Raw genomic sequence first — 16,791 nt, 5'->3', positions numbered from 1 at the left:
CAGAGTAAACGAATATCCTATACATCACTGCAACTGTGGTACAAGAGTTTCACTATGCTCTCACAAGGTATGTGACAAAGATCTCTAATTTTAAACTAGTTCTTTCAGATGGGAAGAGATTATATATAAGGGAAGATATTGTGGGCTTAATGCATGCACAATTAGCCATTTCACTCAAAACCTATCTTAACACTGGAATTACCAGAGCTAACGAAAAAATTTGTAGATCCGGCCCACCTTAAATCCTTTGGCACCTCTCCACCAGCGTCTTTTGTCCTGTAAATGTGCTGATAAAAGCAAGCAGCCTGGTATCCCATTCCCCCACACCACCGCAGAATGTGCACAATGTTCTCCCAGCTCATGCCTTGATTATCTGGGAATGAAGTGCTAGAGTTTTTTAAAGTGGAAATAGATCGTTATTTGGAACACATGCATTTCACGTGTTCAGTTTCTGCAATAATCTGTATAAACACATTGTTAAAACAAACATTTTTCATATTTTAGTAGTAAGTAACAAAATGTTGGCATAAACTATATGATGTGTGAAGTCTGAAGTCCAAAGATCAAATAAACACTTTCACAAAAGTTTCAAGGATGATACAAAAGCTTCCGTGGCGTAGTGGTAAGATTTGCTGGCTTGTAATCAAGAGTTCCCGATTCGATCCCGACTGCCTCCTATATTTGCCGTTTTCAGTAGTGAGCTGCTCTTATTGTTAATATTATACAGTACACACATACATTTGGTTTGCTTATGTAACAGACGGTGTACATTTGTAGGACTTATAAAAGTTACCTTTTTTTTGTTTTCCCTACTTTTATTATCTCCGTCACGGTACATACTACCGCCCTAGGGATCTGACACTGTTAGTTTTTATTTGAAACTGGGAGTAAATGTAGATGTGAGTGGTGTTTTGAGGCAGTGGAACTGGACATTCTCTGAACTGGAGGGATAAAACGCTGGTGAATCTGCCTTCTTCGTATCTCACCGTCACTTGATTATTTTTTTTTTATTCAGGTTTGAGTGTTCCTGCTCACACACTGAATTAGTATGCACCTTGTGGTCTATGATGTCAAAAAAAAAAAAAGGCAAAGGTATATATGACATTTGGAATTATTCATTTTATGACCTGTACAGTACATTTCGGAAAACATTGTGGCATGGATGCAACATTTATTCATATTATTCATATTCATTCACATAACATCTTGTGCTTGTACCACTATGCCATGGAAGCAGTTGTATCGTCATTTTTGTGAAAGTGTTTATTTGATCTTTGGACTTCAGGCTTCACACATCATATAGTTTATGCCAACATTTTGTGATTTACTACTAAAATATGAAAAACGTTTCTGTTTTAACAATGTGTTTGTACAGATTATTGTAGAAACAGAACACATGAAATGCATGTGTTCCAAATAACGATCTATTTCCACTTTAAAACTCTAGCACTTCATTCCCAGATAATCAAGGCATGAGCTGGGAGAACATTGTGCATGTTCTGCGGCGGTGGGGGAATGGGATACCAGGCTGCTTGTCTTTATCAGCATATTTACAGGACAAAAGACGCTGGCGGAGAGGTGCGAACGGATTTAAGGTGGGCTGGATCTACAAGTTTTTTCGTAGGCTCTGGTAATTCTAGTTTTTAAAGGTTCCTGAGTTGTCATGTCAGAAAACGCACAAGACTGAGTCCTATAGTATAAAAATCTTTTGTTATCTACAAGGCATTTCGGTTTGATTTTTTTTTTGGAGGGCAGACGCTTCCCTAGCCCTCCGGGATACTTAAGGCCAGTGCACCATTCTAATCCACTCCAAGCTAGTTCACTTTCTACATCCCCTTTGACTACAGTGTATTTACAGGTTTAGTGCAATTACCGAACATTGCTGTGATTCAGCCAAACTCCAGGCAAAGCCAATTCAGAGGGATTTCCTCATCACTAGTGACCCAAATCCTTGTTTGGGCATTGAGCAGTTTAAATCGGCCATGAATAGGAGCTTAAATCCAAAATGAGACACATACCCTGGCACCATGCTTCTCATCAATATGATTTTTAAATTTTTAACCTCTAGGGAGTGTGTGGAGCATGAAGCACTTTTGACCCCTGTAGCGGTGTGTGAATAACGCAGCCTTTAATGAATGTGACACTTGTAAACTAACCCTTTACCAAAATGTGGTTCTCTATGTGGCATAGCATTGCCTGTAATGCTCATATGATACCCAGGCAAAGTAGCCCATGATTGCTTAAACATTCTATTTGTGGTCATTATTTTTCCCCAGCCAAGTAGCTTTTTGGTTTTTGAGGCCAGAAGACATGAGGCCATTATCCTTCTCACTTTTGTATAAATTGAGGCACTGTTGGTCAATTTGTTTCACTGATGATATACATGTAGTGAATGTTGCATTGTAATAAACTTTAAATATTTAACCCTCATTTAAATTTTCTTTTAGCAGACATTTTTATTCATGGTCAAGTTAAAACTTCTGTAAATTGATTTTGGATGTTTATCAGAAAACTACTGAGGTAACAAATGATGACAAATTTAAAAGCAAATCACAAGAGATGAAGCTGACACAGTTGAGTGCTGCAATAGTTGGACTACACAGGATTAAGATAAATTTGTTTTCTCTCTCCAGAAGTGATGCAGCAAAAAAGTAATAAAGGCCTGAAATTTTTTAATTACCTCATTGATTTAGGTATTATAGACTAAACCAGCAGCCATGCAAAACAGAATTGTGTGACACCATGTGTTATCTGAAATAAAACTAAATGTGCATTGCTGATACTGGAAAAGCTTGTTTAACTAGCGACTTAATGTTGTAATAATAACTTCCCCCTTCATTTTCTTTCATTTTTATTAATGATAACTTCTTGGCATTAAACAGTAGTCAAGGATCTTTGGTTTAAGAGTGAATTGAGAGAGGATTAGATGCAGTATGCTATATTTAGTGTACTGGAGAACTGTAAAAAAGGGGAAAAAAAATCTGCTCTGAGTATATCTGTAGATCAAAAAAGAGAGCATGCAGTTCAGTAGGAAAAAAAAAACTGTCTAAAACTACATGAAGGGGTGTGGATCTGAGTTCTGCTAATAACATCGCAAGCTAACCATTAAAAATTATACAATGGCTGATCTGGAAATACTGCAGCATTGGATAGTTTGTCTGGTGTAACATGAATTTTAAAATTAGTGTTAGGTAAAATAAACAATTTTTGTTTTACAAATGAGTGTCCGCTTTTGCCTTTAAATAAGACCTAATAAAGAATTATTGAAATCAAGAAAGATGCTTATTACTGAGAAAACGTTTGTTTGGTGGTTTGAAAAAGTGCTGTTGACAGTTGAGGCAAAGGTAGATCTGTTTGGCCACAATGCCTGATGTTCAGAGGCTGAACCATAAGTAGTAACAAGACGGTGACCTAAAACCGTGAAGAAAATTCATAAATGAATGGCCCCAAGAAGAAGAAATGAGGGTTAAATGACCAGTTCAAATTTTAGTACTATAGGAATGCTTTGAGGGACACTTGGAGTGGGACGTAAGTGCAAGAAAGCTATTGAATGTTCACTGAAGGCCTGCTTTGGGCAGAAATTTCAAGTCTCTGTGGAAGACTGATAGACAAATTATTTTTGAAATCTGCTGTTGAAGCTAGAGGTGTCCTTTTTTGGTTATCTCTTAATTGTTTTTTCAATTACTCGTGGTAAAGAACAGTTTTTAAATTAAATATTCATTAGATTTATTCACATTTATGGATTTGAATGTGTTGAACACAACAGTTTTTTCATATGGTATAGTTTTTCCTTAATTTTTGTTTGCTTGAGAATTTTAAATTCAGTGAAATGGAATGCTAATTAGAGAAATCAATGACATTTTGGCGTATTTTTCATAATCAAAATACTTTGAAATACAGAAATAAAAAAACTAGGGATGCACGATACCGATGCTGGTATCTGGTATTGGCCTCAATACCACATGTTCTAAAGTACTCGTACTCGTTAAAAGTCCCCTGATACCGGGGACCGATACCGCGGTCTGAGAAATGTCTGTTTGAGCAGCGTGTAAGGGGTTAATCACAGGCACCGAGTGCCCGCCCCCAGGCCCCGGCTGCAGCTCAGAGTGGGGAGAAGGCGAGGCGAGACATGTCAGCCGTGTGGAACTATTTCAAAGTGAATGAAGACGACAAAAGAAAGGCGGACTGCAAATTGTGCTCAGTGAAATTGTCCAGAGGAGGCTCAAAAGGTAGCGCATTTAACACAAGTAATTTAATCAAGCACATAAAATCCCAACACGATAAAGGAGTACAAAGAGTTTACCCACGCTTCTAAACCAACACAACCCATGCTGCAACAAACTCTTGCAAGACAAGAGAAAATGTCCAGAGACAATCCACGTGCTGTGAAAATAACACTGGCAATTATCGAGTACATTGCATTGAGTGACCAGCCACTCTCGGAGGTAGAAAATGTGGGATTCCTGCGTCTCCTCCATGTTCTGGAGCCCAGATATGATGTCCCAAGCCGCCGCTACATGACTGAAATGGAGCTGCCTAAACTACACGACTCGGTGAAAAAACATATCCACAGCCTACTGCAAGCCTCCTCTGCGTTTAGTTTCACCACGGATATTTGAACAAGCAGTGTTAGCCCCGTGTCGCTAATTAGCCTAACCTCCCAGTGGATAGACGAGAGTTTCACGCTGCAACGAGCCATATTACATGCAAAACAATTCCGCGGCTCGCACACCAGCCAGGCTATAGCGCATGTGTTTGAGGAAATGCTCCAAACATGGGGTATACCTAAAACATTAGTACATGTTGTGTTTTGTGACAATGCCAAAAACATGATTAAAGCCATGAATGACGCAGGGCTTCCAAGTCTGCCATGTGTCGCGCACACGCTCCAACTGGCTGTTCACGAGGGCTTATTAACACAGAGGAGCATAGCTGATGCTATAGCAGTGGGGCGGAAAATAGTTGGGCATTTTAAACATTCCGCCTTAGCCTACTCCTGCCTCGAGGACATTCAGGGACAGCTCAATCGGCCAATAAAGAGACTGCAGCAGGACATAGACGCTCTGGAACAGCACGTATTACATGCTCCACTCCCTCATTGAGCAAAAGCGAGTGCTGGGGGTGTATGTGTCCGAGCATGAACTCCCTGACTATCTCACCGCTCACCAATGGGCTCTTATGGAGAAGACTGTTGCCATCCTTGCCCCCTTTGAGGAATTAACTAAAAAAGTGAGCAGCTACGACGCACTAGCCTCTGATGTCATCCCAGCTGTGACTGTGCTAGTGAGACTTCTAAACAGAGAAACAGACGAGGACCACGGCGTCAAGACAATGAAGGCAACCTTACTGGCAGCTGTCAAGAAGCGCTTCAGTGACGTTGAGACCAACCCACTGTACTTCATCTCCACCATACTTGACCCAAGGTAAAGTCTGTGTGCTATAGGTATTCAATGATAAACTACAGTACTAAATGTAAGATTAACTTCCATCTGAAATATATTTTTGTAACTAAAATACACAAATACAAATGTATGCAATATATATAATATGAAATATATTTCCCTTATTATTACCAGAAAGCCAAATGGCTGGCATTTGTGACAGTGGTTTTGGGGAAACTAAAATCAGTCCTATTTTTCCACATATTAATACATTCATGAATTTTGTTCAGGTATAAAGATTGCTTCTTCTCCAACAACACTGCTCCGGAGGCCAAGCTGCACCTGAAGCAGGAGCTGCAGATGATGCCCAGAGCTGAGGCAGAGGGGAGTCGGGCAGAAGCTGCAGAACCTCCTGCTCAACTGTTCCTCAAGGCCCAGGCCAGCACTAGCCGCAGTCTGGACACTGTATTTGAAGAAATCACTAAGGAGCAGCACAGCCGCTGGCAGCAGGTGCTGCCATTGAGCTCGACACATACCTTGGAGAGGCCCCAAGCCCTCGTGAAGACAGTCCTCTGAAGTACTCGGGTGTCAACAAAATCCGGTTCCCCACTTTGGCTAAAATGCCCCAGAAATACCTCTCAGCCCCATGTAGCAGTGTGGAAAGTGAAAGGCTTTTTAAAAAGCTCAGTGTCACACATTATAGATGAAAACAGAAACAGGCTGACTGCTGATAATGCAGAAAAGCTACTTTTCTTAAAAAACCCTGCCACTCACTTTTTTTAAATAGGCTCCATTAAGTGAGTCGTCTTAGACTTGATGTTAATACCTACCTCAGTTGCACTGACTGCCACAGTTCTATGTTGGTGGATGTTGTTTGTTTATTCAAATATTGTGCACTAAATAGCAAAGATGTTTATTAATGCCCCTTATGTTGTCCAAAGCGGCAGAGTTTACAACAAACTGAAAAAAATACTTGAGTTGCACTGTCACTGTTTAAATTTTTTTTTATAATTATTTATTCTGTAATATGTTGCATACAACATGCTTTTCATTTTAAATGTTCTTAATTCCAAACTAGTCCCTTGTTTTTTTTGTTTTTTTTTTGTTTTTGTTAAATTATATGACTAAAGCTGTTACCTGTAAATTTAAATTGTTTTTTATTAAGTACTCGGTATCGGCGAATACTGAAATGCAAGTACTTGTACTCGTTTTCCAAAAAAGTGGTATCGGTGCATCCCTAAAAAAAACTGAGGAATCTTCGTAAATAAAGAACCTATACTTTTATTGTGTGTAGAATTTCCCCATGGTTTCTTTTTTGCTCCAGTTAACTTTTGTTTTTCAAAAATATCCACTAGACATAGTATTAAAAGTTCTAGTTACATTTACGGGTAAAAGACATTTTGTATTGCTAACTATTAATATATTTTTATTAGATGATTATGCCTGCCTGTGGAATGGATGCGAGTTTTTGGCAATGGGAAGTCCCAATGAGTTGGTTGTCCATGTGAATTTTCATATCTTCCATGCCAAACTGAAGTATATAGGATCACAGCTATTACTTACTCATCCAGAGCTGCGCATGTGTTCTCAGGATCGTCACAGTAAGAACCTTATTCCAGAGCTGTCGGAGGCATTTGTATGTCAGTGGGAGCACTGTGATGTAAGTATGGATTTGTTAGGGCTGTGCTACAATTGCAGGTGAATATGTGTGCTTAGATAATATAATATTTTAACATTTGGGTAACCTACATGTTAATAAACTTTTAATGTTTATAAAAGTAGCTTAGCCTTTAAAACTTTGTTAAAGAAAAAATGTTACACAAAAATTCATTTGTAAGGCATTTTCTTTAAGCTTAAAATAAGATTTCTGTTAATTTACTTAACAGTAAAATTACTGCCTGCCAGAGAGCAACATTTAGGTATTGTTTGTTTTTGTGTGGCTTGCATTTTTTCATTCCCGGTGATGCCTACTTGTATGTAGTAGGCTTGAAATAAGTATTTTTTTTTTTTTTATTTCTATTTACCATTTGTAATACAGTATATTTTGCATTTCAATTTGCATTATTGCTAACTCTGGAAAAAATGTTTTGGTCATAGTATATCCAGACATCTCATACACAAATCCAACACTGAAATAGTTAGGCAGGGACAGGCAGGACTTGCACATGTAGTAATGCTACCTGAGGCAAAGTGCATTTTTGCCACCATTTAACCCCAAACACACACATACCCAGAGATGCATCCTTACTAGACATGAGACAATACTCTTAATAGTAATAATAGATTACATGTTACTGCACAAGCTTCTCTGAACAATGGACAAAAATGTTTTTTTGAAAAAAAAAATATAAAACAATATTAGTTTTAAACAAATGAAATGCAAAAACAGGCTTTAGAAAATTTCTAATGTTTATTTTGGAACTAGACATTTTTTGTGACTGACGCCTTTAGACATATTCCAGAAATTAATTTTTACAAACATCCAAATATTTGCAATGCAATATGCATGTGTACTAAAACTGTTAAATACTGAAGCAAAAATTTCTATCTACAACATTTACATATTCAGTAATAGTAAATAATCCACAGACTGGCGCAGAATATGAGACACAGACATGGGAAAGTAAAATTAAACAGGACTATAAGTAATTTCCTTTGGGATTAATGGTTTAAAAAAAAATGCATTGCTAAAGACTTGTTAAAACTTGCATTAAATCTCCATAACTCCATACAGTATTTTATTAAGTGCTATCGGTGATTTCATTATTATACTCTTCACATTTGGTCCTTCTCCTTCCACACTAAAATGGCTAGAAAAACTGATATATTAGCAACATTAGGGTTGAGTGGAATCATGGTTAAATGTTAGAGATAATCGTTGTACTTTATTTTATTTATTTATTTTTTTGTTAGGCTAGTCGGTTAAGTTCATGGGCCTAAATATAACTGACACAGCTTATGGGTCTACAAATTTAAAAAAAAAAAAAATACTATCACCATTGTTATAAACCACCTTGCAAGTTGACGTAGTAAATACTAAGCTATCCAGTATTATAACTATATGTATTGTTTAATTTTGATATAATTTTCACTTGTGACAGTTTCGAGTGTGTGGTTATGAAGACACTTTCTATGTGTTTTCCAAATTGTCACGCCTCAAACGTGTAATTTTCTGAGAGATGCACTCAGTAGTGGTGATTTCATTGACCGCATCTTTCGTAGACATCCTGGGGTGTAAAGAATTTTGAAGCCAGCATGCAGCTGCTATTCATGTTTGTAAGGTTGCCTCTGTTTGAAGTTTTAATTTTGCAAAGCAGGATAGGTCTAGGAAACATGAATGGCAATACCATGCACTGGCATTTGACTTCGAAATATGCATGCAACTTTCTGATTCTTGTGCACTCACTATGTGCCTCGATGCTGAGAACTGTTATGCCAAATTTAAAATTTGGTAAAAATTGCAAGAAATATTTTCATTTTAAAGTAATTCTTGTGTCATAGCAAGCTTTTTGTATTTATTTTTTTTTTTTTTTTTGTAGTAATTGAAAAATAAATAAATACTTGAGGTGATTACTTCATCACTTGACCCGATGCATTGGCCCTGATGGCTGGTTGCCTTTATAGATAGGCATTACAAGAGAATTTCAGCCATGCAAAGTAAACTGCCAGCCAAACATGAAGGGAAAGGAATGCAAAAAATGGTGGTAGTGTGTAAGGCACAGAAAGACTTGTTTCTCTCCTTACTATTTACTCTCTTGGCTCTTGTGGTGCCAAAAGAAATGAGCGACACCTTCAGTATGCTTGTGGCATATGAGAGATAGAAAGATGTACTCATCCTATATTCTTTTTTTAATCTTGCTTACCTTCTGATTTATGTCCAGTATATCTAGCCTGGATTTGTTTTTAAGCAGTGTTGTGTCCTTCCTTTAGGTGTTTTTGTATTTATATGAGGTGGTATGTCTACATTTGCTGTAGCCTTCTATATAAAGCTTGAGCTGACCGTAATATTGTAAATAGTTATGTTGCTTTTAAGGATATTGAGGTACAATTTGAAGATGTTTAATTTACATTCTGTACATGTTCACAGTTAAAAGCGAAACCATATTTGCTATACTGTAGAGATTTCATAAGTGTTTTTTGGGGTATTTTTCCATTACACACAATGCCTTGGAGTGTCTCCCTCTAAAATTCAAAATTTGAAATTGCAAAACTTGATGGCCATTGAATCAATTTAAGACCTTATTCTATGTAACGTGAAATGTGCAAAAAATTTACAGTACTTCTGAAAACCTTTTTTTTTCTTCCTTTTCCTTGTCAGAGTACTTTTAACAACCCAGAGTGGTTTTACCGTCACGTAGATATGCATGCCCATTGTACTGAAAAAGAGGTTCTCCCCAACAGAGGCAAAGGTCTCTACTGCTGCTGGAAAGGTATGAGAGATGGACAGATTTATGGGTTTCATTTAGTAAAGCCTTTGACACTACATCACAAAGATGTATATATTTTCTCTTTACTTTCATTAAGCTTAATCATCTAACCAGGTGTTGCTGCATATGAACAGTACATCACTCATAATAAAGAACCACAGACACATGGCATAAATTACTTCGTAGTGGGATGGAGAGAAGGGCTTCATGAAGTTTCATGTCTCAATTCTACAAAATAACATCAAATCTAGATGGATATGATGGATAAGCCTGTTGGGTTAAATGACATGATCTTGTCGAATGTTCTATTCTTCTAAAAAGTGTTGGTAATAAGCTAGTGTAATATGGCAACATATTTGCACCACCGTGTAGATTTTTCTCCCTCCTTTTAGTTCAATATTCCATTTTATATGTTGCAAGGCTACTATAACCTTTTTCGTGTTCCTCAACAAGAGTGCTTATATTCTTTCCCGTATGTTAGACTCCCATACATTTTTTTTAAGTAAATGTGCACTGCAGTTAACTGGTACCCTGTTTTTGCATCCACTGCATCTGTGGTAGCTGCTGGTTCCCTAGAGCTCTTAACTAGACATTTGTTAGAAAATAGATAAATATAAGCCATTTAGATGATAAAAGTAAAAAAATGTGTTGTGTTTTTACTAAGGGATTCAAAGCCAGAAGTAAAGCTTTATGGAGATTCCAAATTGTTTTACATGCTACATATTTTGAATGTGGGTGGCGCACTGACTGACATTTTGAATCTTTGAAGTTAAGATAAGACAGTTTACAGTCTTACTACTCTTGTCATCGAAAGATGCTAGGCTGTTGGTCCTCCGATTGATTGGCCTCCAATCTAAATCTTATGTATATCAGCCCTTTTTGTGGAAATTTATAAATCTACATACAGAATATCCACTTCATTTCACAAGGCTGTAAAACTAACCCAGCAACTTTTAACAGAATGACTGGACTTGCCCTGAGTGAAATTCCAATATGCTATAGAGTTTAATTATACATGATTAGTTTAGATTCAACCAGTCATACAAGTCTTTGAAATTGCGCAAAACCTGGAGAAAATGCCTGCAGAGAAAGAGAGCATTTTCTTTGTGTTTGTTCTGATTAAGTTTGGTTTGTGATATTTATAATGTAGTGTTGTGTTTTTTAATATGTAAATATTCCTTTAGGCTGCGATGCCACTTTCAAGATTAAGTATCGCTTGCGTGAGCACTTGCGCAGTCACACACAGGAAAGAGTGGCAGCCTGCCCTACTTGTGGATGTATGTTTGCAAGCAATACAAAGCTCTTTGACCACATACAAAGGCAATCTGTGACAGAAGGTAAGGACCTGGTACTAGGGATTCCTGTTTGTTTCCTCTTTCTACCCATTCATATTCTAATACAGTACTTCAATAAATAGATAAAACTGACAATATGACCCATCGTTTATTTAAAGATCTGTATTTAAAAACACTACAATGCTATTTTATTAGATACTTCTACTGACCATTGTAATCAAGCTGTACTGTAGCTGTAAGGGAATTCCATTTTCCGTTTTAATTATTGTAATTTTTCCAATTAATTGCAAGTATGCCTTTTGTATTATGCCTTCAGTAGTTGGATTATAAATTTGAGTCCTGTTTTCATATTACTTTATTACAAGTAGGATTTGTATAATGGTCAGCCTAAAAAAAGCTATTTTGACCAATGGATTTCATTGTCCACTTTTTATATATAGAGCAATTTTTTTTTTTTTTTTTAAGATTTAGTGTATTGCACTGTTTTGTCCAAAGTAATGAATCTGTGTTGTATAAGGAGACAATTATGAGGATGAAGCTGAAAGTGTTTATACTATTTTTACACAGCCAGCAGTTTAAATATTCTTTTATTATGGTAAATATTCAGATACCTGGCCCCTTTTCCTCTCCTGTGTGGTTTACTGTTCTAATGTGCACTGCAGTTTATAAATCCACTATACTACTATACTATACTCTAGAATAAATTTAACACCCTCTCACGAATGGCCTGTTTTGAGTTGTTGGTTCACCTGTCTTTTAACATCTTTTGGGATACGGGAGGTAAACACTTTCAGACAGACAGAACATATAAACTCCAAATGAACAGTGATGAGACGTGTGAAACGGTGAGGTAGCCGTGCTACCCACTACTCCACTATTGTGGCGGCAAAAAAACAAAACGCAGTCATAGGCAGCATAATTCAAACCCAATGCTGACATAATTTAAATATTGAAACAGAAAAGGGTCAAAAAGTGGACAGATAAATGGTGTAAAACAAACAAAACAAACAAACAATAATATACCCCTGAAAAGCCTAATTCTGCATTTGCAGCATGACTTTCAAGCATCTTGCTATTAGTAGTAATTGTAACAGCTCAAAAAAAGTGTTATGCAGTATGCAAAGAAAAGTTTGTATTTGTCTATTCTTTTGTGTTGTGCATGATGAGAAACCTGTGCCTCCAGGAGCAACAAATATTAAATTGGTCTTGGAATGGAACAGATGTTTAGCATAAACTGTACATGTTTGTGTAAAGTTTTGTGATTGTAGAGTGCACAATATTATTTTTGTCTGTATCGTCAGATTACCTTTAAAATAAGGAATCTGATGACCTGAATTTTTTTTTTTTGTGGTTAATTATTTGGTCACAATGTTCTGTAGTATACATCACACAGACTAATTTTAGCACAGATAAGGTCCAGTTAACTGTGATGTTTGTAAATGAGCAAAATAAGGAACTCTTAATGTTAAAGAAGTAACTTAATATTTTAGCAAAAAATGCAAACATTTTGCATGTTTTGACCATATGAATGGATGATGCACATAAGGATTATGCAATAGGAGTTATTTGAGATTCCCCACAAGGTCCGAAATGTGGTTATGCATCTTTCCACACAAGTCAGGATAACGTGCATATATTTACGACAAATCTGACCCTTGATGTATTCTATCAATGCAGCTAAACCAGCCCAATGACAGCTTGTGCATTTAAGCCTCTATCACTATGTCATTGATGGAACAAACACATTAAAGTTCAAAAGTGATAAATATGACACATGGACTCTGTTTTAGCTCCCTTTTAAGAGAGCAAATGCTGCATATTTGCACTGAAGAATCCCCTTCTATCTATAAATTTAATGCCCTATAATCTATTCATAGCCTGATGGTTTGACAAATTATGGCTTCTTTGGTGCTCCTTCAAAACTTTGCAAATGGCCATATAGATGATGACTGGCTTATGAGTTGATCTAGACTCTCAGTGTAATGTAATCCTGGAAGTTGACAGCAATTGTAGCAATAAGGGCAAGTAGCGAGAATGACACTGCTTTTGTAAACTGTTAGCAGTGACAGTCCATTAACCGAAGTCCTCCACTATGCCAAGAGATTGATAAACATCATGGCTTGGTTTCCTGGGTCAACCCATGATGTATTTAGTTTTGAGGCAAAGTAGCGTTGATCAGAAAAGTTTTTTATGGTGCAGCTATATATTATGACTTGTTAGTAAATGCCAGAACCCACAGTATATTATATGGCCTATTCATTGTAATAGCAGTTGTGTCATTATGCGCCAGGTGACAAAGGCTCACTGTTTAGACATTGGTGCCTTACACCTTTCACTAACCACGCACATTAATCGCATTAAAAGCAAGATGAAGGTGGCTGCGTCTCCTGTATGAGGTTAATTAGCATGGTCCTTGTGTGTGGTGTGTTTTTGTTTCTTCTTCTCCCTCATGGTGGCAACTGGATGAATGTTCAATGCATGTTCATGTATGCACATGTATATGCTTGTGATTTATAATGGGAAATTGCATATGTACCCAGGGTTTTGTAAATCCGATATTTTTCACCCGTGTTGACCCCAGATTGATTGGGGAGGGAAGGGAGATCTATTGCTTTAATTGCCTTTGTATAGTGCATATGTTGCTGACATATTTGACCAGAAGTATTTTGCTAGTACAGATACCTCTGCATACGAGTTTGATGTGTACTCTTCATTAAATATTTGTTTTGTTCTCTTCCCTATACTTGAAGAACCTTTTTTATGTGAACACTGTGAAAAGCCATTTGCCAGTGAGAGGTTATTGCGGGATCATGTCCGCCAGCATGGTGAGTTTGACACACCTGAAAAAGTTTGTCTCGGTTTGCAAATAGTTCTTTGAGTTTTAACTTTTCTGAACATCTTCAATGTACATAAAACTGAAACCATTCATGTTCAGAAAGTTGCATCATTTAAGTTGGTGAAATGTTTATGAGCATGTGTTTTACACAGTACAGTTCAAAAGTTTTGGAGTCACCCAGAAATTTTCATGTTTTTGTTAGAAATTGATACCTTTTATTGACATACACTTAAATTGATTTTTTTAAAAAAAAAAAGTAGCCAGAGGATTCCTAGAGTTTATTATGGCGGCTATTGCTTGAAATAACAGCCATAGTTGAATAATAAAATAAAAATCAAAGTTCTAATTTCAGCAGATATTCTTTCAGTGTCCTAATGGTAAACTCTCTTAGCTTAGTATTTTTATTCATGTTTGCATGCTAGTTGGTTATTGGAGAAGCCCTTTTTAATTGTGGTAGCACCAGTAAAATCTGTTACTGTGTTCACTTGTGTTGCAAACTGCTAGCATTCCTAAAGTTCGGTTCAGGGTTCAAACATGGCCAAAATGAAACCATTTTTTTAAGAAATGTGTCAGTACATTGTGTGTGTGTGTGGTGTGTTTTTTTTTTTTGCGCAGTGAAAATTATTCCAAGTTGTTGCATCTACATCAAGTACATGATCTTTAGATGCCTTAGTTGCTGACTGGCCTTTTCATTCTTCATTTTAGTTAACCATATAAAGTGTCCTTTGTGTGACATGACCTGCACTACCCTTGCATCTTTGAGAACACACATAAAGTTCAGACACTGTAATGAGAGGCCGTTTCAGTGTGACTTTTGTGAAAGCAGGTAAGTTTCCAATTGTGTAATCTTGTAGATGTTCAGTAACAGCTTTATCTGTTGAAAGAGGCAGGCAGAACCTCTGTCCCTCATCCTATCAAAAATGTTATCAGTTCAGAAAATATCAGTAACTCCTTTACAGTTTAATATCATTAAATTTCTTTTTGCTTAGATAAATTAGAACTCAATGTATCTGATAAACAGTCAGACTTTTTTCTCCATGCTTAGCTGTTTCAGTGCAATGTTTCTCAGGTCAAAATTTGGATTTTTACGGAATCTCACTCTCTGTAAATAATAAGTAAATATACACATGCACTTTAGTCTGAACCCACACCAGAATGAGTATAAAGCAAAAAAAAAATTAAATAGAAAACTTTTTACTTGGCTGTCTCGGTCACAATGAGTATGATGCACATGTATTGCTGTTGGTGTAAAGGAGCCCCAGTAGCATTTCTTGACATGCTTTTGGTTGGCTGTTTGTGTCAATTTGTTGGCTGTTTGTGTTTTTTAAACACTGTAATTTGCTACTACCTCTGGGGGTCCAGAGTGCATCCTGTAACTGAGCTTGCCCTTTTAATTAGCGTATTGATTTGGTGGGCCTCTCTTGAAGTGATCTTACCAGCCTAGCACACCACAGCATAGAAAATTGCACTGGTCATCAACGAGTTATAGAAGATGTGAAGGATTTTCTTTCCCCCATTAAAAGAATGCAGTCTCCTGAGGAAAAAGAGCCTGCTCTACCCTTTCTTATATAGTTCCTCTGTATTCAAAGACCACACCAGAGTGCACCATCTCTACATTCACTCATTGATCAGTGACCGGATATAGAGGTTCTTTGGTGCGGTAAAAATCTATATAGCCAGTTTCTTGGTTTTGCTGATGTTAAAATGGAGACAATCCTGTTTCCACCAAGAAACAAATTTCTCCACCGGACTCCAATACTCTGCCTCATACCTGTTATCAATAACACCTGATAAGTGCAGAATCCTCTGCATTGGTTTTGTAAGAAAGTAATTTGTCTATTTATGTGTGCATATACAAAGTAAAGCTTTCATGCCAGATTACTAAAAACATCATGATATAGTAGTAATTTAGTAGCTTATGTAAACAAGTTGGCACTTTGGTAAAATCATTAAAATACAGAGATATTGGGGATGTTCCGACATATACATACATACATATACACACACACACACACCCCGCACAGGTTTTATCTGACATTTTTTTTATTAACAAAAAATCTTAAAATACATACTTTAACTAATAAGGGTCCATAAAACATATGGCATAGAAATTTTTTTTTCTGTAATGTGTGTTTGTAAAACTAGGCTTAATGTAAATAGTAGTTTTCACTATTTATCTAACAACAAAAAAAGTGTGTGTGTTTCTTTTTTTTCACACAATTGATATTGGTAATTAAACACTGCTTAAATGTAAATAAATATACTTGCATTTACAGGTTTTAATCATTTTAAATCATTAATTTCACCACAGCTTTTTTGCTATCAAAGTATACATTTAATATATTTATACAGTGTTCCGTGTATCAGCTAGAGACTGAAATTTTAATTATGTATTACTTGCTTCTTACCAAAACATATGATGCACAGTGCAAATCTTTAAATATGACGCAAATGTAGGTTGTTCATTAAGATACAAGATTAACATACTTAGCAGGTTTATAAGTAAGGCATAATTTGAGGTTACGTTAACAAGCCTAATGTTTACTAAGTAGCAATTTCAAAATATTGTCTTTTTCCAATTTAAAATGTAAGCTGCTGCATTTCAAACGAGCACACTGACAAAACTGAAACCATGTCTGTTTTAATTAAAGAATAAAATGAAGGTCTGAATTCATTAAATTGGCTTTTCTTGCTGGCTATTTGACTACACAAAGACTTCTCATTCTTTTTTTTTTCCTCTGCATATTACTCTGGTTTCTTTAATGTAAAGGCTATACTCCCTGTTAGTGGTATGTCAAGGCTCTTTTTACTTAAGTTGCATGAAGATTGCTTAAAAAGAAAACAATCACGCT

At 36.5% G+C, this 16,791-nt stretch overlaps 2 protein-coding genes across 5 annotated transcripts in view; both read left to right on the top strand.

The window, feature by feature from the left end:
* Window positions 1-16,791, top strand: part of zgc:112083 (uncharacterized protein LOC550461 homolog) — a 48,079-nt gene that overhangs the window by 11,733 nt on the left and 19,555 nt on the right. For all 4 annotated transcript variants that reach the window (XM_039744572.1, XM_039744571.1, XM_039744573.1 and 1 more), the window contains 5 exons: window positions 6,815-7,041; window positions 9,700-9,811; window positions 10,993-11,145; window positions 13,854-13,928; window positions 14,645-14,765. In XM_039744572.1, coding sequence (XP_039600506.1) covers window positions 6,815-7,041; window positions 9,700-9,811; window positions 10,993-11,145; window positions 13,854-13,928; window positions 14,645-14,765 — 688 coding nt within the window. The remainder of the gene's footprint in view (window positions 1-6,814; window positions 7,042-9,699; window positions 9,812-10,992; window positions 11,146-13,853; window positions 13,929-14,644; window positions 14,766-16,791) is intronic.
* Window positions 1,601-6,387, top strand: LOC120523340 (zinc finger BED domain-containing protein 4-like). Its single transcript, XM_039744575.1, has 2 exons — window positions 1,601-5,423; window positions 5,672-6,387. The coding sequence occupies exons 1-2, from the start codon at window positions 5,083-5,085 to the stop codon at window positions 5,955-5,957; spliced, it is 627 nt and encodes a 208-aa protein (XP_039600509.1). The 5' UTR covers window positions 1,601-5,082; the 3' UTR covers window positions 5,958-6,387.

Source organism: Polypterus senegalus, chromosome 2 (assembly GCF_016835505.1).
Source record: "Polypterus senegalus isolate Bchr_013 chromosome 2, ASM1683550v1, whole genome shotgun sequence".
Taxonomy (NCBI): domain Eukaryota; kingdom Metazoa; phylum Chordata; class Cladistia; order Polypteriformes; family Polypteridae; genus Polypterus; species Polypterus senegalus.
This window is presented reverse-complemented; position numbering and strand designations above follow the sequence as displayed.

Bases quoted from the DNA above. Each gene is read 5' to 3' on its own strand.
- LOC120523340 (XM_039744575.1), top strand. From the start codon at position 5,083: ATGCTCCACTCCCTCATTGAGCAAAAGCGAGTGCTGGGGGTGTATGTG. The intron at 5,424-5,671 runs GTAAAGTCTGTG...AATTTTGTTCAG, and splicing joins TCCACCATACTTGACCCAAG to GTATAAAGATTGCTTCTTCT.